The sequence below is a fragment of the Plectropomus leopardus genome, chromosome 15, assembly GCF_008729295.1.
Source record: "Plectropomus leopardus isolate mb chromosome 15, YSFRI_Pleo_2.0, whole genome shotgun sequence".
Classification (NCBI taxonomy): Eukaryota; Metazoa; Chordata; class Actinopteri; order Perciformes; family Serranidae; genus Plectropomus; species Plectropomus leopardus.
This window is the reverse complement of record NC_056477.1, coordinates 29497086-29516566: the sequence shown is the minus strand read 5'-3', so window position 1 is coordinate 29516566 and position 19481 is coordinate 29497086. Positions and strand designations below refer to the sequence as shown.

The window sequence follows — 19481 nt, the reverse complement described above, 5'->3', positions numbered from 1 at the left end:
ATGAGGTCAAGCACAACACAACACAAAAAAGATTCTATTCTTTTAAGGCTGGTACAACATCCGAAACTGCAAACACACAAAATCTGAAGTCAAATGAAACACACTGTTCACACTAACACACATATTTAAAGGGATGACTTTGCAGATTTTCAACCAGCTTTGCATCAAACCATGTAAGTAGATATGTAGACAAACTATGGTAAACTTCCCTCCATCTAACCATTGCCTGGATAACCCCACCCCTGACAAAATACCACCAAATGGCAAAATCTACGTCATTTGGTGGTGTGTCACTGGCTCTTGAAGCTCTTGAACTAAAGGCTGTACTTCTGCATTTTTGTATTGCCAACCAACCGCCACCACTACACACACAAAAAGTAGAGAGCTGATCACGACACACGAGGACAATAAAGTTTACCTTGAACTAATGGCGAGAGTTCATGAATAGGAAGCGGGCGCCATGCTGCTTCCTGCACAATGTCAACAGCAGCCTTAAGAACAGAGGTCAAACGGTGAAACTAAGCAGCAGTGATCAAGTATTAACCAAGATTCTGTTTCTGCGTTGCCTATTTCTTGCCTCAAATGCTTACAGAAATATGTTTTAGCTTACAATTTAACTGTAGCACGTGATCCAGTCGGCCGCCATTGCGTCTAACTAATGAGGTCGCATTATGTCACCCAAAAGACGCATTCTGGTAGTTGCAGGTTTCCTACCTTTTGAGAAAATGCCACAGTCCTTTTTCTCTGTTTTCTCTGGTCATGTAGCTCTAATTTCAAAAGCATCTTTCTACTGCAGAGATGGCCTAGTTTTAAGGCCATCTTTAAATCAGTGAAATACTTATTCAATGATAAGGAAGCTCTACTAACAAACAAGGCTTGTCTATGAAAATAGGGATCTATGGTGTCTGGAGTGAAGAATTACTGCCAACCAGCCTCTAACAGGCCAGTCATGTTCCCATTACCTTCCAACATCGTGTGCTTGCCCACTCAACATGAATGATGGACCAAAAGAGCCTGTGCCTATCTGGTGTCACCTGCTGCACCTTACATTTACTTTAAATCTTCTCTTGGACGAGTATAGAGGGAATTCGAGGTGTAGAACGGAGGGGATGTAATGCTAAATATAATGCAAACATGAAAAATCCTGCATCAAATGTGGACACTATTTAGTGTCAAACCAAATGTGCAAGAAATTAATTCTTCAATTAAGATAAATTAGTATTGTGGTGACATTCAAAGGTATTACCTCTCACTAATGGCTTAGCTACGTGTGATGGAGTGCCAGGCGACGGTGGGAAACTGTAATGTACCCCAAAAGGCTTTGCCAAGACACCAATGATTTATGTGGAGCAAAGCGCTCCGCTGATGGAGCTGAGGAGCTCTGGGGCAGTGGGGGGAAAGCAGCGAGAGAAAAAAAAAAACTGCATGCTAGTAGGCAAGTTAAGACTACGGGTCCATGTGCTCGGGGTAGTTAGGAGAAATTAGGCTACATTTGGAGGGGATTTATTTCTCTTGGGGAGGCAGGGTGACTCTGATGCTGCAGTGAAATTAATCCCATCCAGAGAGCACAAGTGCTGGACCCCCCCCACACACACACACCTACAGCAGTGTTAATTACAGCCCAGAGTACTGCTAATTGTTACCAATCCTTGGTTCTCTTTTGTTTGAAGTTAGCTTGAAGTATTTTTGAGCAAACACCTTCGTCTTCGACTTGGAAAGCTCATACAGAAAACAAAAGGAGAGCCAGACTGGAGATAATCATCAAATAAGCTGTTTTAATATCAGCAACAGGTAGGGCTGGGCATAATGACTTTATAATAGTATTGTGATATTTTAAGGCCATATTGCGATACACGATATATATTTCGATATTTTTTTAATGTCCTCTAAACTTACGTTATCTACGAAAATACAAAACAACTGCAGTTACAATAAAGTTAGAGTAGCTAGTTTTATATAATAAAATTGAATACACTACTGGTATGACAACATTTAATAAAATATGGTTATAAGGATGTTAAAGTAAGTATTTTTGTAATTAAATTACAACTGTTATTACTAGGTTCAGAAAAAGAGTTGAACTGCTTTTAAGGTTATATCAAGTAACACGATATATATCTCGATATCTTGAAATATCCTCTAAACCACTGTAAACTACATAAATACACAATAATACATGAACAATAAAGTTAAATAAAGTAGCTACTGCCATACAATAAAGCTACATAAACTACTGTTGTAATTAAGTTTAACAAAATATTGTTATAATGTTATATAAAGTTTAAAGTTAAATCAAGTACTGTTATAGTAAAGTTAAAGTATTTTTATAATTAAATAAGTCAAAGCAGGACCCATGGTGCTTTTATTTTGATGAGCCTGGCTTGTCTCAGGCAGGAGGTGTTTTTGCTGTGGACTTGAAGCTTGCGGTCAACAGTTAGATGTTAGCGTTAGCAGACCCATCATTAAGTTAAGGATGTTACCACTGCGCTGTTGAACGTAATGATTTTTTCTCTGTAAGCTGGAAATAAATTAACAGCTCGTCGGCTAATATATTAGTAGCATCTGCAAATGGCAGTTGTGCTCCATGGTCACAAAATGTCACTTTTTATACTTGATGTTTGCGATACAATCATTTTTTATATATTTTATATATTGCAAGTGGAATAAGTTGCGGTATCTCAATTATATTTGATATCCCCCTCACCCTTACATCAAGAGCATCCTGAAGTAAAGCTGCTGATTTGGTTAGAATACTCTGTAGGTTGTTTACTTAGGAGTGTATTGAAATACAAGTCATCTGGTTTATTTATTGTATAAAATAAATAAATCTGCTGTCTGTGGATTACAGTTCCAGCTCCTCAGGCTTGGATAAAGCCTTCAGTGGCTGCTTGTGCGGCTGCGTTTTATAAAGAGGCTGAAGTTCGCATTTTTCCATGTAGAATTACCACACAACAGAGTGAGAGCAGCGGGATGGATGGCAAAAATCTCTGAACTGAAATGTAAATACTAGCATACAGGGACATGATGGTGGATAAACACTCTTATACTCTTATAATCACTCTTTTTGCTGAACAGACATCTGTATTGCAACAAATGCAGAGGATCACATGAATACACATCTGGATAAACATAAGCTCAAACTGTTAAATGAGTCCTTCCCTCATTCTATTCCTCTTTTGTCTTTTGTCTGTGCACAGACATCATCTCCTCACCTCTACCAGCTTCTCCTGACTTGAGAGAAGCAGGCGAGTTGTCAGATCCCCCACTTTTTCATTACAGGCGGCTCGTCTTGACATTTATTGACAGCTCAGAGCTCTTGGGTAACTGGTTCTCGTACAGAAGGTGGTCCGAGAGCTCCCAGCTTTCATTTGACTGGATGCACCATGACTTCAGTTAGCTACATGCTATGGGCTAGTTCGCACAATATTATGTCATTTGTTATTAAATTGAGTGGTAAATGCATAACTTACGAAGGCAAAACGTGTCATCATTAAGGCTCTGCTTCAACAGAGCATGTGGTGATACATAATCAAACACGGGGCTATAAACTTCAGATTGCACACACACACACACACACACACACACACACACACACACACACACACACCACACACACAACTACACACACACACACACACACACACACACACACACACACACACACACACACCACACACGTGAGTGTGTGTAAGAGGCATTTACCAGATAATGAGGAGCAATTACAACACTACAATGCTTTTTATCAGCTGTTATTTAATTATGAGACCAGGGGCGCATTAGCACACACCGGCACACACGCATGCACGCACACACACAGATATTCCTGCAAAGTGAAACACCTCGGCAGCATTAGGCACAAAGAGGTGGCACACGCTCAGCTGGCTCCGGGCTGATAAGTGACAGCACACAATGATCATGGGAGGGTGGAAACACTTAAAGCTACAATCTTAATGTCTCTTACTGCATGAAATCAGTTGTATCCCAAATCAACAGAAAAGGAGGCTGATGAAAGCTGTGTATGGCTCTCTGGATTATGACTGCATTTAGGATTTCACACCTGAATCACTAAAGCTGGAGTAAGTTAATGGTTAAAGCAAGGGGAACCTCTGTGTTCAAGGTTCTTTTCAACAATTTTCTGGAAGAAACTCTTTTTTTCCAGTGCTGGAAAAATGTAGATATTTTTATGGCTCAGCCATCTGGAGCGTGAAATATTTGAAAAATTGCTTGACACAGTCATAAAACATCTGAGGCAACTTACAATCCAAAACTACAACACCACAATTTATAGATACTTGTGGGGGTTTTTTTTTCTGAAAAAAAAAGGCAAATTATTACAGCAGCAAAGAAAACCAGCAGCATCAGTTTATGTTGTGATAAAATACTGAATTTACTACATTAAAACTGTGTATCTAGTATAAACTTTGACATGAATATTACTGCAGGGTTTCCCACGCAAACATTTATTTATTGTGGCCCTAAAATGGTAACAGCTGCCGCCTTGTATTTAATTTTTGCTTTTGGAGTTTGACTGTTGGAATATGCACACTGTTCGGTTATTTATTGCACAACATTTTTGGAGCACAGAGCATACTCTGGGCACAGATGGAGCAGCAGAACACTGGGCCAAGTAAAGTGTTTGTTGCGCTGAGTCTAAAAATTTGCATTTACTTGCCTCTACAGCAGCTGCTCCTCTCATCAATCAATCTGGTCAGCTCTGATCAATTAATAATCTAACGCACGACTCAAACTCACAAACTGCTGCTGAGGACAGAATGAACTTGCTAAGAGTTTGATCTGCACTGTGTTTACAGACCATCAGAAATTAGAGGGAGGGCACAGAATGATAATATAAACTGTACATGGTGCTCTTTACATGACTTGTAAATCTAGACAGTTGGTTACTGTGTTGCAGCAACTGTGCAAGACAGAAAAGGTGCAGGAAATAGTACTTCTACAAAATAATCCTAACCTAACAATTAACTCAATTTTGAGATTATTACTAATATTAATTCTGAGATTATCAAATTGAGTATTATGGTAAAAAAGGACAGTTTTATCGACTGAGTCTATAGAGTACTTTAACAAAAGACTGTCTTCATGCAAGATCTACGTAATATATATATTTTTTTTTTTCCAGAAAGCTTTCAACCACCTCCCTCTGTCTTCAGTAGTGTGTGGAGCTGATGAGATGAGGTTGAAAGCTTCAGATAAAGATAATAAGTGGACACTGCATTTATTTATTTATTGCTGTTTGTTTTGTTCTGCTTTATAATTTCTCTTTTACATTATTGGTGGAAAGCTAAATGAATACTCCTTTGAAAGCTGAGGGTGATGTCCTTTAATAACTCTGGAAAAAGGCAATAAGCAACAATTAGCATAATAATAATAATAATAAAAATAAAATAAAATAAATAAATAAATAATAGAAAAAAAAGAGAAAAAAAGTAAAACAAGAAAACAAAAACAAACAAATGAGAAAATGACCCTGGGAAAAATGTGCTTCAAAATAATATTATTCTGTAAAATATTTTTAAATATATAATAATAATTGTAAATGCAGTTTGTTTGTTTTTCAATATTTTTCCCAAATATTGTTTTTTTTTTTTAAAACTAAATCTACCAATTCCTGGCCATTTGAAAAACACTTTTTTTTTATATGTTAATTACCTATAAGCTTGAAAAGACAAAAAACAGATTTTATTTATTTTGTCAAATGAGACAACCTCCTGTAAATGGACTAAAACACTGTTTGCTGTTTGTTGCTCAGTGGCTTAAAGCATCATAAAGTGCAGCACAAGTGAAAGGAGCAGTTTAAGGCACGACTGCAGCCAGACTACAAAGGGTCAGCCCAGCACTAATAAGCAGCAAGTCCCTGAGGAACTGAGGCAGGATATAAGCAATGGACTGACCTGACCTGAAAGGGCTGAAGCCCACTGTGCACAGAGAGCTCTGCTGGCAGCTCATTGCTCAGGCACAGCTCTAACTGAACAGTCAGACTGAGGGAACACAGGATTACCTGAGCATCATGTGCAAAAATAAAGCTGGTTATAGCTGCACAACACCACTGACACCTACACAACCTTACACCATAATGACATCATATTATACTGCAACTATAGACAACACGCTGCGACTACGGAGGCAGCACTCCTACATAACTCTGAATCAAATCAAATAGATTATACATGGTGATAAATAATGACAACAAAACTATGACATGAGCAGGACTAATCAGATTAGAGGGACTAGTCTTTGCATTCTTGAGGATGAGAACAAAACGGTGATTGGGTGGTGACTCTGACACACCTGGATCATTAAACTTATCCTGCTGGGACTTCATTGTATCTTACAGTAAAACATGCACACCCTCAGCTTCAGTGTGAGACGCTGCAGCTCCATCTGCTGTTTCATTTAGCAAAAATTCACTGTCTCCAACACACACACACACACACACACACACACACACACACACACACACACACACACAAAAAAAAGATTAAAGGGATAATTCAGCAGCTTTTATGTAGATGTGGAATCAGTATTAATGGTACATTGCAGTCCACTGAAGCAAAAGAATTCTCAGTTTGTGCTGTATTAATTGAAGCACAGCTCAGCAGCTGCAAAATCTGTTCATCCTGCTTCCAGTGCTGTCATTTGACACAACAGTGATGTAGTTGGAAGGGCACAGAACTAAAAGCTGCATTTTACCTCCGGGTAGCCAGGGGGCGTTTAAAAACAGAACTCTGTTGTTCTATGCACTTGTTTTGCAAACTAGCTGCGTTTTCTATAGTGAAAACAGAATCCCAACATATCAAATCAGAGGACATTATGGACAAGGGGCCTCCAGAACCTGAGCTGCTGCTCTGAGCAAGCACAAGATGTCCTGACTTGTACACAGGTGTGTTGGTGTCTTTTTTTTAGGATTCTAAAGATGAACAGTAGCTCAGTGCAGAGGGACTTGGCTTGGGAAGCAGAGGGTTGCTGATTTAGCACCCTGTTCTGACCAAGTGCTGGTAGCTGGAGAGGTGCCAGTTCGCCTCTTGGGCACTGCTGAAATGCCACCAAATAATATTGTCGACTATTTTGTTTTTTGTTTTTGACATAGGTTGGGCTTTTATTGTGAAAGGTAAAAGGCACTGCTGTTGATGGTGTAAAAAAGAATAATAATAAGCGTTAACGTCTTGGTTCATGCAGCTTCAGGTCATGGAGCCTCTGTCTTTTTATTCTGTTACCTGAAGAAGTACAGGCGTAAATAATGCCTCATTCCCACTGCACAAAAACCCGCTAACATCTGGCTTTTTAATGCAATGGTAATGCATAAAATCAGCATTCACACTCGGGTCAAATGACTCTGCACTACACTCAGGTTTTTATCGCCTCCAGCTCCGATCGGGATTGATGGGAACACAACACCCGGGTGAACGTGGTAATTTCAGCTCCTTAACCAGCGAGATGCAATGACGCGCCGTCACTAATCACACTTTGTCTCCTCCTAGGCGGCTAAAGCACCTATCCAAATATATCTGCACCAAGTCTGAATGACCGACTGAATGAGTAAGAGACATATAAAGAGAAAGAAACCACTGAAGTCCTCTGGTCCTGCTCCTTTCTGTCGGTAACATCGCACAGACATGCCAACAAACAACCTACTCTTACACACACACGCACGCACACACGCACACACACACACACACAGCAGCTGACAGAAAGGCCAACGTGTGCGGTGTCACTGGCAGTGGGAATGCAGAATTTAGCAGGTTTCCCCAAGTTTGGAAAACCTGCATGGACGCACTAATTACGGTGGGAAAGCTGTATGATAAACCTTGTTTTAATCATCAAAGTAACATCTATAGGCTTGTTAGCTGGTAGCTATGGGTGTCAGATGTGCGTGTGCAATGCATCCTAATCATTGACAGCACAGCTCCATGAGCAGGAGGACTCAGCTTTCTCAGTCAAAATAGCAAACACTGAGGAATTTATTGGTTAAATTGACTACATTTACCATCAACATGGATTAGACATCCATGTAAACAAGTAATGAATTTTCCTTTTAAAAGTGTACAAGAACACAGACTTATAATTCAGAATCAGACAGAGGCTACACTGCTCTAACTGTAACCCGCAGCTATCATTACTGAGATCAAACAGTTATCCAGATCCACTATTTGAGCATCAAAGGCCACCAGCTGGCAGCGCTTCACATGAGGAGCAGAAATCCACAGACTAAAAGAACAGTCGGACTACATCAGCAACACTGAATATTACTGGGTCATATCTTTTGATGGGATGAGAAGACTTCTGAGCAAGGAAAAAGCAGACCTCATGAAATAGAGCTTAGCATAAACGCGCACATACGGCTAAACCTTTACAACCATCCTAACTCTTTAACAGTAACACAACTGTGTAGTTACAGTTGACATTTTTTGTGATCAAATAGCTTTTCTAAAAAGTGTAAAAAAAAAACAAAAAAAAAAAAAACCTCTTTTGATGTCACCGTGGTCTTGGAAGCAAGCTATGGAAAGAATGTGACTAGAAAGTGAAACTAAGGGTCCTTAGGACCCAGCTGATGGCCTGAATGTTTAAAAAAATCCTACCAACAAATGCTGGAGAAACTGAGGTATGTTCAGTGAGAAATGCACCCGCTGTTGTTTTTATTGGATGTGCCTGTTCACCGGTTACTACAAACAAATGTCATATAGTGCATATTTTGTTGATGACTGCAAGAAAAACAGTTACTGTTAACTGGATGAGGCTTAATCCTTCAGGGAAGGTGTATACATGTGTAGCTGTATGTCTTGTTATGTTGTATGCTGAATCTTTATTCACATGTACATTTATGTCAGGTAAAACCCTCAAGGTGATTTTGTTCTGCAATTGCCTACTTATTGCTGTTGATGGCAATAAAGTAAAAAAAAACAAAAACAAAAAAAAGCAACATTCAAGCAGAAAAATAAAAGGCATAATGAAGCCACTGTAGGCATGTTGCAATAGAGACAACAAAAAAGTTGACAGGAGTGCAACTGAACTTTCACGGACACCTGGTTATTAACTGACTGTCCACTGGAGCATGACAAGTGAGCCACCCTACATCTTTTCTTATAGTAGAAACATTTTCAATCTGTTTCCCTTCATGCTCCGTCCATTCTATTCCACTGAACTACATGAAGTTTGAAAGCATTTCTCCAAAGCCCACCAGTGGCATCCAATTTCAAAGGCAAGGTACAGACTGCCAGCTGCTGCTCGTGTTCTCAGCACAGCTAGACGTGTTACTTTGTGTGTCTCGGCCTTCATTTGGGAAAGAACGGGACCTACCTGAGTCGTTGCGTAGGTAGGAGGACATGGCAGGGATGAGGCAGGACTGGCTGAGTAGCTCCTGCAGCACTGCTGGCAGAGCGGAGCTGTTGTGGGCTCTGCTGTCTGCTGAAGAGGCATCAGCGCTGTGGCAGCTGCTGGAGCCTGCTGGGTTGATGTAGCTTGCCAAGACCTAGTGAAAACAATGGAGACATACTGTAGCAATGACTTACAAATAAAAATCACCCACCTTGTTGAATTTGACACATACATGACCTGCTCAGGAGCAGGACCAGTCTGGGACAGTCTCTGTCTTTAACCATGCTGTGTCACTGTGCTACACCTGGCTACACATCAATGACTAACTCTCTGTTCAGAAAATGATCTTTATCTCAATCATGACATTACAGGCACTTTTATTTCAGAGAATCAACTTTTCTTATTGTAAGTGAGAAATTCCCCCATCCTTTTGAAATTGCTAGAGAAGCACAATCAAAGGCAAATGGAGCAGTTCACATCCCAACTGTTCCTGTGCTCAGATGAAGGGCTCTGTTAGTGGTTTCTCACATTATGCCACAGGTGTATAAACTCTTTGGTAAGTCATCACCTGGACCACGCTCAAAGCCTGGGGAAATCACTGCTAAAGAGACAGACTTCATAGCCGCACTAACTTCAGCTGCATTTACACTGCCTGTTCAAGGCAGCAATATCACCCCGTTATGCCGTCCAGTCATGGAAAGGAGGGACAAAGTGGTCTCGCCTCTTCTGAGCTGGGAAGGGATGCAGTAACAGCACCAAAGCACGGTCTTTGTAAAACATAAAGCTGGAACAAGTGACCACGGGTGTGACGCCTTGATGATGTGTTTACGTGTGCGACCCACAGCGGGAGATTTAAAAAGCAGCTGTTAGCATCGCAGCTAATTCAAAGAACGGTGGCCGAAAATGTCCACAAACTGGGAGAACGATGAGATTCAGGAGCTCTATACCCTCCAAGCAGAGGACGAGATCAGCTGTTATGTAACAGAGGTAAAGGTTATTGGAAAGGTTATTTACATGTTATGCCTTTTTTAGTGTTAAGAAAGCACTGTGACCCATATATTATTTGTCACGCAAGGCAGACACTTGTGCGTTTCACGTCAACACTGCAATGCCTGTCGCACTCAATGGAATGTATAAAAGTGCAGTTGTTGCAGCCCTATGGCGCCATCTCTGTGTAAAAGCAGCTTTTGAAAGTTTTTGGTGAAGGTAAAGGAGTACAAATACTTTCATGAGTAAGGCTGCACAATATGTCAGTTTGAATTGTGTTTTGGATACAGGAGAGTCTGTGTGGCACAAGCTCAGGTACACCTAAATATCGGTTTATTTATCCCAAGTTATACTGCTATACTAATATTCAACAAAGTTATTGCATATTTCACTACTAACATGCAGCCCCATTGTGAAGCCGCTAAATCTCTGACAAATCTGCCCTCAATAATGATGCCACAATGATGGGCAGACTTACCTGCAGCAGACAGGTGACATGTTCCTCTTCCAGCCGTTGTTTGGTGAGGGCCTGCTCAACGTCCCAGCCTGAGGCCGTGGATCCAGTACCAAAACCGGTTCCTTTAGCCCAGTACAGCTGCTGCTCCTCACTGGTTCCCCCACCATGACAACTGGAGATTTGAGGCTGTCAAAACAGACAAGAGATTATTATAAATATAAGGTTAGACACAAGGTTTCTGTCATCTCTGACTTCTGTTATAGCGAGTGTCAGCACCAAAATTAGTTTGACTAGATGCCTTGATTACGTTATTGTTCATAGTAGCACGCCTAACAACCGTTTTTAAGCTCCATAAACACAGATAGCATTTGAGTAGAATTTCTCCCATTTGTTGAGACAGTGAAATCCTCAGAATACGTAGACCAGCGCCAAAAATGGAAACCCATGTTAGAGGTTCTGGGTATTTCTGACCCCCTTATGTAATATTTTTTATATTTTCCTTCTATATTTTAGGGAAAGAGGTAACCAATGTATTAAAGTGGTTTCTGTGTGATGACACAAATGTTACATTTGACTGATCAGTAAATTTCAGCCCTGCACGCTGTAAGCTAATGGAGTGGAAATGAGGAATATGTCCTCTGTTCTTGAATGACATTCATTAGCAGATTGAGGCTAAAAATATCAACCTTGTCCTTCTAAAACTTGATGGTCGTATGGAGTGAAAACTTTGATTAGAGTAGTGTGTAATGTACAGGAGCTATCATGGATGAGCACGAGTAATGCTGTTTAAGCCATGAGTTGATGTTTTGTGGGACATGCGTGGCTTCTGTTTAAAACAGTGGGTGTCTTATTGTCCCGTCTGTGCTCCAATTGCAGCTCATGGATTGGTGGGCTCAAGGACAGCCACAGCGACGAGTCCTTGGCTCACATTCAAGTCATTGGCCCCATGATCCATCCTCAGCTTTGACATCTCCATAAATCCACACACAGAAGGAGGACAGCGAGCAAGCGTGAGACTGGATATGTCACCACAACAACCAAAGAAGCAGGGCAGGGCAGGTTCACAACCTACAGACCGGCTTGTAATGCAGGTTCTAGAAAATGGTTTGTCCTTATTCAGCAAACAAGACAAGAAACAAGGCCCATGTTTTTTTGTTGCCACTTTGCGATTTGCTCCTCTGTCTGTCCCACCAGTCCAAACAGAATATCTGTGCTGCTGGATACAGTAAAAATGATTGCAGTTATCATTACCTCAGACACACTGGAGCTGGCGTTGGGGTTTCGGGGGGCGTGGTGGCTGAGCGCCGACAGACAGGCCAGGATGAGGTGAATGGCCCCGATCTCCAGTGCCATGCGACGCAGCAGAACGCCGTCATCGGTGGTCAGAGGAGTGCTGCTGAACAGCGCTCGCAGCACGTGGAAAGGCAGCGTGGGCAGCACATTGGCTGACGGGGACTGCAGGATGTGACCTGAGAGGACGCCAAAGCAGATGACTGAATCAGGAGATGAAGAGTATGTTGTTCATGTTTGAGTTGTTTGAGGCGGATTTATTGGTTTGTTGATATTCGTGTTAGTCCACTGCTGTTACATTGACAATTTCAATTCTGGTTAAGAGAAACTGACACCTTGTAAGCTTTTATTATTTTTAGTGTTAAATGCAAAAACAAAAATACAGATTCTAAATATGATTTATGTGGATGTGGGTGGATGATATATTGTTACAATTTAGTTCTGGTTCATGTCCAGTACACGCAGACTTTCTTACAAATAAACCAAGAGGAGCAAACATGAGGTTCAACCCAGTGACTGGTAATTGTTGATGGGACAGTTTTGGCATTTCTCTTCCTGAATCATCAGTGCATTAACAGGACCCATGTGGGGAAATCAAATATGGGTGGCTGATAGAAGTTTATGTAGCACTTGCTTCTTAAGTGTTTATGTATCTGTTCGAGTGTCACAAAGAGCTGATACAGAAATGACTAAGTGTGAGCATTACAAGTTGGCTATTGTCAGACTGAAAACTGATGTTTGTTAATGTTATGGCATAATTGTAGAATGTTACAGCTCAAGAAAGTTATAATGTAATTGTAGAATGTTATGATGTACTTGTAGAGTTTTACAGTTCTAGAATGTCATGATGTAACTGTAGAATACTACAGTTCTAGAATGTAATGATGTAATTGTAGAATGTTACAGGTCTAGAATATTTTGATGTAATTGTAGAGTATTACAGTTCTAGAATGTCATGATGTAACTGTAGAATGTTACAGTTCTAGAATGTAATGATGTGATTGTAGAATGTTAAAGTTCTAAAATGTAATGATGTGATTGTAGAATACTACAGTTCTAGAATGTTATGATGTAATTGTATAACATTACAGCTGTAGAATGTTACAGTTCTAGAATGTAATGATGTAATGGTAGAATGTTACAGCTCATGAATGTTATGATGTACTTGTAGAGTTTTACAGTTCTAGAATGTAATGATGTGATTGTAGAATACTACAATTCTAGAATGTTATGATTCAGTTGTAGAATGTTACAGCTCGAGAATGTTATAATGTAATTGTAGAATGTTATAATGTACTTGTAGAATTTTACAGTTCTAGAATGTAATGATGTAACTGCAGAATGTTACAGTTCTAGAATGTTATGATGTAATTGTAGAATTTTACAGTTCTAGAATGTTATGATGTAATTGTAGAATTTTACAGTTCTAGAATGTTATGATGTTATTCTAAAATGTTACAGTTCTAGAATGCAATGATGTAATTGTAGAATGTTAGTTCTAAAATGTCATTATGTAATTGTAGAATTTTACAGTTCTAGAATGTTATGATGTTATTCTAAAATGTTACAGTTCTAGAATGTAATGATGTAATTGTAGAATGTTACAGTTCTAGAATGTTCTGATTTAACAGTAGAATGTTACAGTTACGATACGATATGATACAGTTATAGAATATTGTTATTTCTGTAATGTTTGAGTCCCAGAATGTGACAGTTGTTTAACTTTAGAGTACTGGTTTTTGATTACAGTACTCAGAGCAGCAGGCAACTCTGCAGCAGCAATGCTGTCTATGTTAACACTGCATGCAACGTGAGCGTTTGGAGTCATTTTTGCGTTGTAGTGTGGACAGAGATATTTTGCAAAATGAAGGTCATATAGACAGTATTACTTTTTTTTTAAAATGGAGGGGAAAAATGTTAAAAAAATATCTGTATACATTCAGGCCAGGCCTAATACAGTAAGCATTTTATAAGAGAAATGTAACAGATTGTTGCTGTATGAGGGCTGTTTTCATATAGATTCATATCAGACCATCTTACTAATTAGTTCACATGCTATAAGCAGAAGTAGGGGCTGTTCCAAAATTAAAATATTTAAGACATTATTAGTATTCAAGACATGAGAGTGAGAGGCAAGAAACACAAGGACAGAGGATAAAGAACATTGCAGAAGTGATGAAATCCCCATTTTTTTGTAACACACACACACAGTGTGATCTCAGTGGATGTCAGTGCTGTGAGTTGTGTAGTGCTTTCAGACTTACTGCCCTCTCCATCGTCTGTGACACCCAGTACCAGGCGCAGCAGACACTGGGCATGCTTCCTCTCCTTCAGCAGCACCTCTGCGTACCCCGGCAGGCGCAGGAACAGACCAAATGCCGCCAGAGAGTGAGCAGGAATGGGTGACATGGTCTGCACAGAGGATGACGAGGACGAGGACGACTGAGACTGCTGCTTGTTGATGGGCGGCGGTTCGGCGGCAATGGACTCTGGCGCCTCGTACACCAGCTCTCCCGACTGCTCGATGGTCACCCACTCAAACTGGTCGCTGTCCTTGGGCTTCTCCTGTGTGGCGGAGGGCACCACAGGGGCGCTGACCTGTGAAAGAGCAGCCAGGGGAACAGAGTGACTTTAGCAAAGGTGAGAGTGAATATGAGACAATGCTGACAGGTGAATTTAGAAGCGAGAGCTGGAACTGCAGTGTCATGATATGGCCAGAAGTCTAAGGGACAGGTGTCTGGCTCCACTAACTACTGGGCATGTAAAAAAACAAAACTGTTTCACTTCATCTGCAAACACAGACCAACATTTCAGATTCTAGATCAAGAGCAGATTACCCCCTATTTAGTCAAGGAGAAACACATTTGGTTTATTATCAGATGACTGGGGAAAACATAAACTATTCATATTTGGTAAGCTACTGAGCTCACTTGTGAACAGACACATCTGAATAAAAGCGCGGAAACTCCAAAATGATGATAAAGGAACTTAGAAATTGGACTGTTTTGTCATAATGTATTTCAATAATGCTTCAATAACAAAAAGACCTGATGAAGTTTCGTTTCAATAATCATCTGTAAAATATGTGTATGTCTAAAATAATGTGTCGGTCATTAAAAAATCTGTGACATGCTTGTTCTTAACAAATACAACCAAAACAATATCAGCAATGTCATAAAAACATACTAAAGGAATCAAACAATTAATCTTTTGAGACCGAAGCAAATTGGAGTGATGTCTTCCAAAAACATAGGTAAAAGGCAATGAACAATCCAACGAGAAATTACCCAAATAAATTAAAACAATAAAAGAAAATTACCTGAAAATTAGAAAAAACAAAACAAAGAAAAATACAGAAAAAACAACAACAAAAGAAACAAAAAAGAAGAAGGAAGAAAGTGACGTGGAAAAAAAGCGCTTAAAAATAATTATATTTACCATTCTCATAATTATATATTTAATGTTTCTTCGCACAATTTTTCTATTGGTTCTTTAAAAATACTCTTCCAAATCTATTAATTTCTTGCAATATGCTGAACAGTTCTCGCCAAGCTGCTCACTGCCCTTCCCCCCGTGATTTCAAAAGCAAACCAATGTCCTCAGATATTTGAAGGTTTAAATACTTCTGAAGGTGTCTGAATGCAGCACAAGAAAAGGGACGTCTATTCAGATTACATAGGGTTAAAAGAAATAGAAATTATGTTGAAAATCAAATTTGAGAAATTAAACTGTTATTATTTTTTAAATGCTTAAACATGTTTTCTCTGTAATTCAAATTATTTATGAGAAAAAAATTGCCATGTGTGAAAGATGCTGGTCAAACCTTGAACTGATCTCTCTGTTTGAGAAATTGATTCCTGACTGACAACGTTGTATAAATACAATAGCACATTATAACAAAGGGAACTTCTAAGCCTTGTTGGGTCCTGTTTGAGAACATGCTTTGTGTGAAGTTTTTAACCCTTCTTAACCCCCTTACATAAACAGTGCTTTCCTGCATGTGCCTGCTTCTGTCGTGGGCTTTGAGTCTCACCTGCTGGATGACATCAGGGTACAGCATGGGCAGCCTCTCTGCGATGAGCGCCAGGCCGCCCATGCCTGCGAAGACCTGCAGCGGTGACTGGATGGGGTTGGTCTCCAGCAGGGACTCGTCGGTCGCAGCATCCAGACATTCTTCGCTGGGCGTCATTGGTTCGTCCTCCGGACAGCTGTTCAGCATGTCACAGTGATCCACTGCAAGGAGAGCAAACAGAGGACCTGTTGTATGTTCACGCACTGTCTGGCATCTGGGACACTCAGCAGCACTGTAGAAAGTCAACTGTGAGGAGAGCTACGTCACAGAAATGAATTCTTCTTTCACGGTTTGTTTAAATGTAGACATTAATCTGTCATACACTGTAAAATCTGACTAGCTGATCTTACTTCAAATAAAACTGACTGCCTTGAAAAAGTGAAGTGAATAGAACAATAAATCTCAATTTCCATTTATTTGATATCCAAGTGTTACGTTGACTTGAAATTTAGCCGTATTAACTTCATTTTAAAAACTAAACTGAAAAATGAGTTCAAACGACCTTGTTCTTTGTAAGTTTTAGCAACTTCAGTAAACTAAGTTAGTCTGACGTGATTTGATCATCACAAAGAGGATTTAGCCAATGATGAAGTAAAGAGATCTGCACGCTCTGTTTTGTTAACATGTTTAAGAATGTTCAAATATGACTGAGTAGTTTGCAGCCACCAGAATACATATATATAGCACAGAAAACTTGGTTTACTTAAGCTGCTTACACTTGTTACATCTGAATTAATCAAATTTGTCATTTTTTAGTTGGAACAACTTCACAATATTATGTAAATATGACTAAATTATAACTAAACTTAACAATTAGGTATAAAATAAACACAAATTAAGAGTTATCGTTGTATTTACTTACATTTTTCAAGGCAACCAGTTTGTTATATTTTTTTAAAGTAAAATCAACTTGTCAGATTTTACAGTGTATATGCAATATATACTGTGTTGGGATGTGGAACAGGTAGAAACCTGAAAAAAGGTGTTGCTTATTTGTTTGCACAGGCTCTACATAACTAAACTTTAATGTTCATACTGTCAAAATGCTGTGTGTTTAAATGCTTTAAGCCAGAGGCTGGTTTTGCTCAATGTACATTCCTTTTTTTAACAAGTTAATTGTATAGTCATTCTTAGCTAAGCATTCCCCAATATTATTACTATCATAATTTTTATGAACATCCTTTAGTTGTTCACAGACTTAAGTGGAAAGAGTAAAGCCTGATTTTTATTGGGCACTCAATACTTTTAATGAGTCTCACTTGACAGAAACTAAACTCACACATCACTTTTCATTAATGTTTTAGAGAGAGGTCTTAAGTTGTATCCATGGTTACCAGAGATCTTGTGTGTTTTTTGCACTGTCAGACAATTTCTGACACATTAAGTGAAGCATAATCAGCACAGACAGCTGTTTAAAAATATGCAAATTAACATACTGATGCAAATTATCTGGATCGAAGCTTCATATAATACACAGCACACTGTGTTTCGCACAAATGAATATTGTTGTCATGCAGTGTAGCCACTGAGAACTGGTCATGTAAATCAATACCCGTAAAATTTGTAAAACGTGGGCACAGATGGATGAAATGTGGCTTTGTACGTATATATAATTTATCTTTACACTCTGCACAAAACTAAATAAACTAAAAAAAAAGTGAAATGCCTATGAATTTCTCAGTATATTAAGTTGTTAATAGGGTTTCCTCTTTGTACGTTAACAATATTATAAAATGTTACAAGCACACTTTTGGCAGCACCGTTGCTGTCCCCTTCAGAAATTGCTTCGCAGAAATGTTTACGTTTATTTTCCCCCCAAAAGTGAAATTAAATATCCACCGTTGATCAACAGGTTTAACGTCTGCAGTTGAGGGTGCTCTGCCCTTGGACGAGATATGTGCTGATCAGAAAGGAGAAAATGAAACGCCGTCCTAGTGCCCTTGTTTACACTTATAACAGGGCATTGAAGACAAAGTCAGACAGTCAAACTGAAACACAGGGTGAAAGGCGAAACACGCACACGCTACCTCCACTAGTGCTACGCCACCAGCCTTCCACTGTGATGGCACAGGATGGCCGTTTTACGATTCTATAGAGCTCGGGCCGATTGATAAGTCAGCTCCAAAAAGCCACTCATCATCTCTTACAAAGGAGAGAATCAGGAGGATGATTTATTGCTCTTCACATCTCTCGCAGGGCTTTTTGCCCCACACTGAGCTGGACCATCAGCTGTCCTGGGACGCTCTCGCTCTCTCCTGGCTGTCAGAGCCTCATCCAGATGTTTGTAGCCTCTCCTCTCCTCTCATCTCTCTCTCTCTCTCTCTCCCTCTGCATGTGTTTGTTCTGTTCTCGTGTCTGTGTGAATGATGTGCTCTAGTTTTGCCTCGTGTGTGTTTGCGTAGCCTGTCCCTTTCCAGGACCTGGCTCAGACTCTGGCTATTTGGCAACACCTGATGTTGCTCAGTGTCCCTCCAGATCAATTCTTTATGTTTATTATCTATCTAGAATTGTCATACTGAGTGTTTACACTGTAATATGATTATGTTGTTTTGTTCTGTACACAATACAACATGTATTCTATGTGTTTCTGTACATCCTGGAGGAGGGATCCTTAGCCTCTTGTTCTTTCTGAGGTTGCTCTCATTTTTCCCCATTGAAGTTTTTTTATGTGAGGATTTAAGTGAAGGGACAGAGGGTGTCATATCTTATACAGATTGTATTTGTGCCCTTGAGGCACACTTGTGATTTTGGGATATATAAATAAAACTGATTCAACTTTCTCTTGGTAGTGAATTTTAAAAGTCATTGGGATTGTAAATCAAAGGCTTTCTAACAGAGATTAATGTGAATTTCCAAAACGGGATTAGAGCTCCTGTTTTCAGGAGGGAGAGGACGAGAGGTTAATTCGACAGCCTGCCTGAGGAATAATTAAACTGTATTTTTACCACATCATTTCGCTCTTTCAAATGCAAGTAAAACCATGGAGACAAAGGACTCAACAGTTCAAGCTCTTCAGAAGAAACTGTTTGCAAAGAAAGAAAATCATGTTCAACAGAGACGACGATGACTTCCTTCTGACAGCCCTTGGCCTATTTAAGAGAGTCCTCCACTGATTTAGCATTGCACTCCTACAACGCTGTCTTCTTGTCATCCCCTCTCTCTCCCCCTTTCACACTTACCCTGTCCTATACATTAAAACGTCTATCAAATAAAGGCAAAAGGCCCCCAAAAACATCTCAGGGAAAAAAAAAGTACTTCTAATGTCTTGTCTAACATCATCTAAAAGCAGAGGAGTCTGTAAAAGTTCTAAATGAGGTAAATTGTAAGCTGTCACAGAGAGGGGTA

General features: G+C 39.7%; 1 protein-coding gene across 6 annotated transcripts in view; it reads right to left on the bottom strand.

The window, feature by feature from the left end:
* The window catches only part of birc6 (baculoviral IAP repeat containing 6), a 138565-nt gene that overhangs the window by 54230 nt on the left and 64854 nt on the right, over positions 1 to 19481 (bottom strand). For 4 of the 6 annotated variants that reach the window (XM_042501768.1, XM_042501766.1, XM_042501769.1 and 1 more), the window contains exons 60-64: positions 16098 to 16321; positions 14329 to 14662; positions 12026 to 12243; positions 10796 to 10960; positions 9313 to 9484 (exon numbers count right to left, since the gene is read on the bottom strand). In XM_042501768.1, coding sequence (XP_042357702.1) covers positions 9313 to 9484; positions 10796 to 10960; positions 12026 to 12243; positions 14329 to 14662; positions 16098 to 16321 — 1113 coding nt within the window. The remainder of the gene's footprint in view (positions 1 to 9312; positions 9485 to 10795; positions 10961 to 12025; positions 12244 to 14328; positions 14663 to 16097; positions 16322 to 19481) is intronic. The other 2 variants (XM_042501765.1, XM_042501767.1) reach the window with 1 other exon arrangement.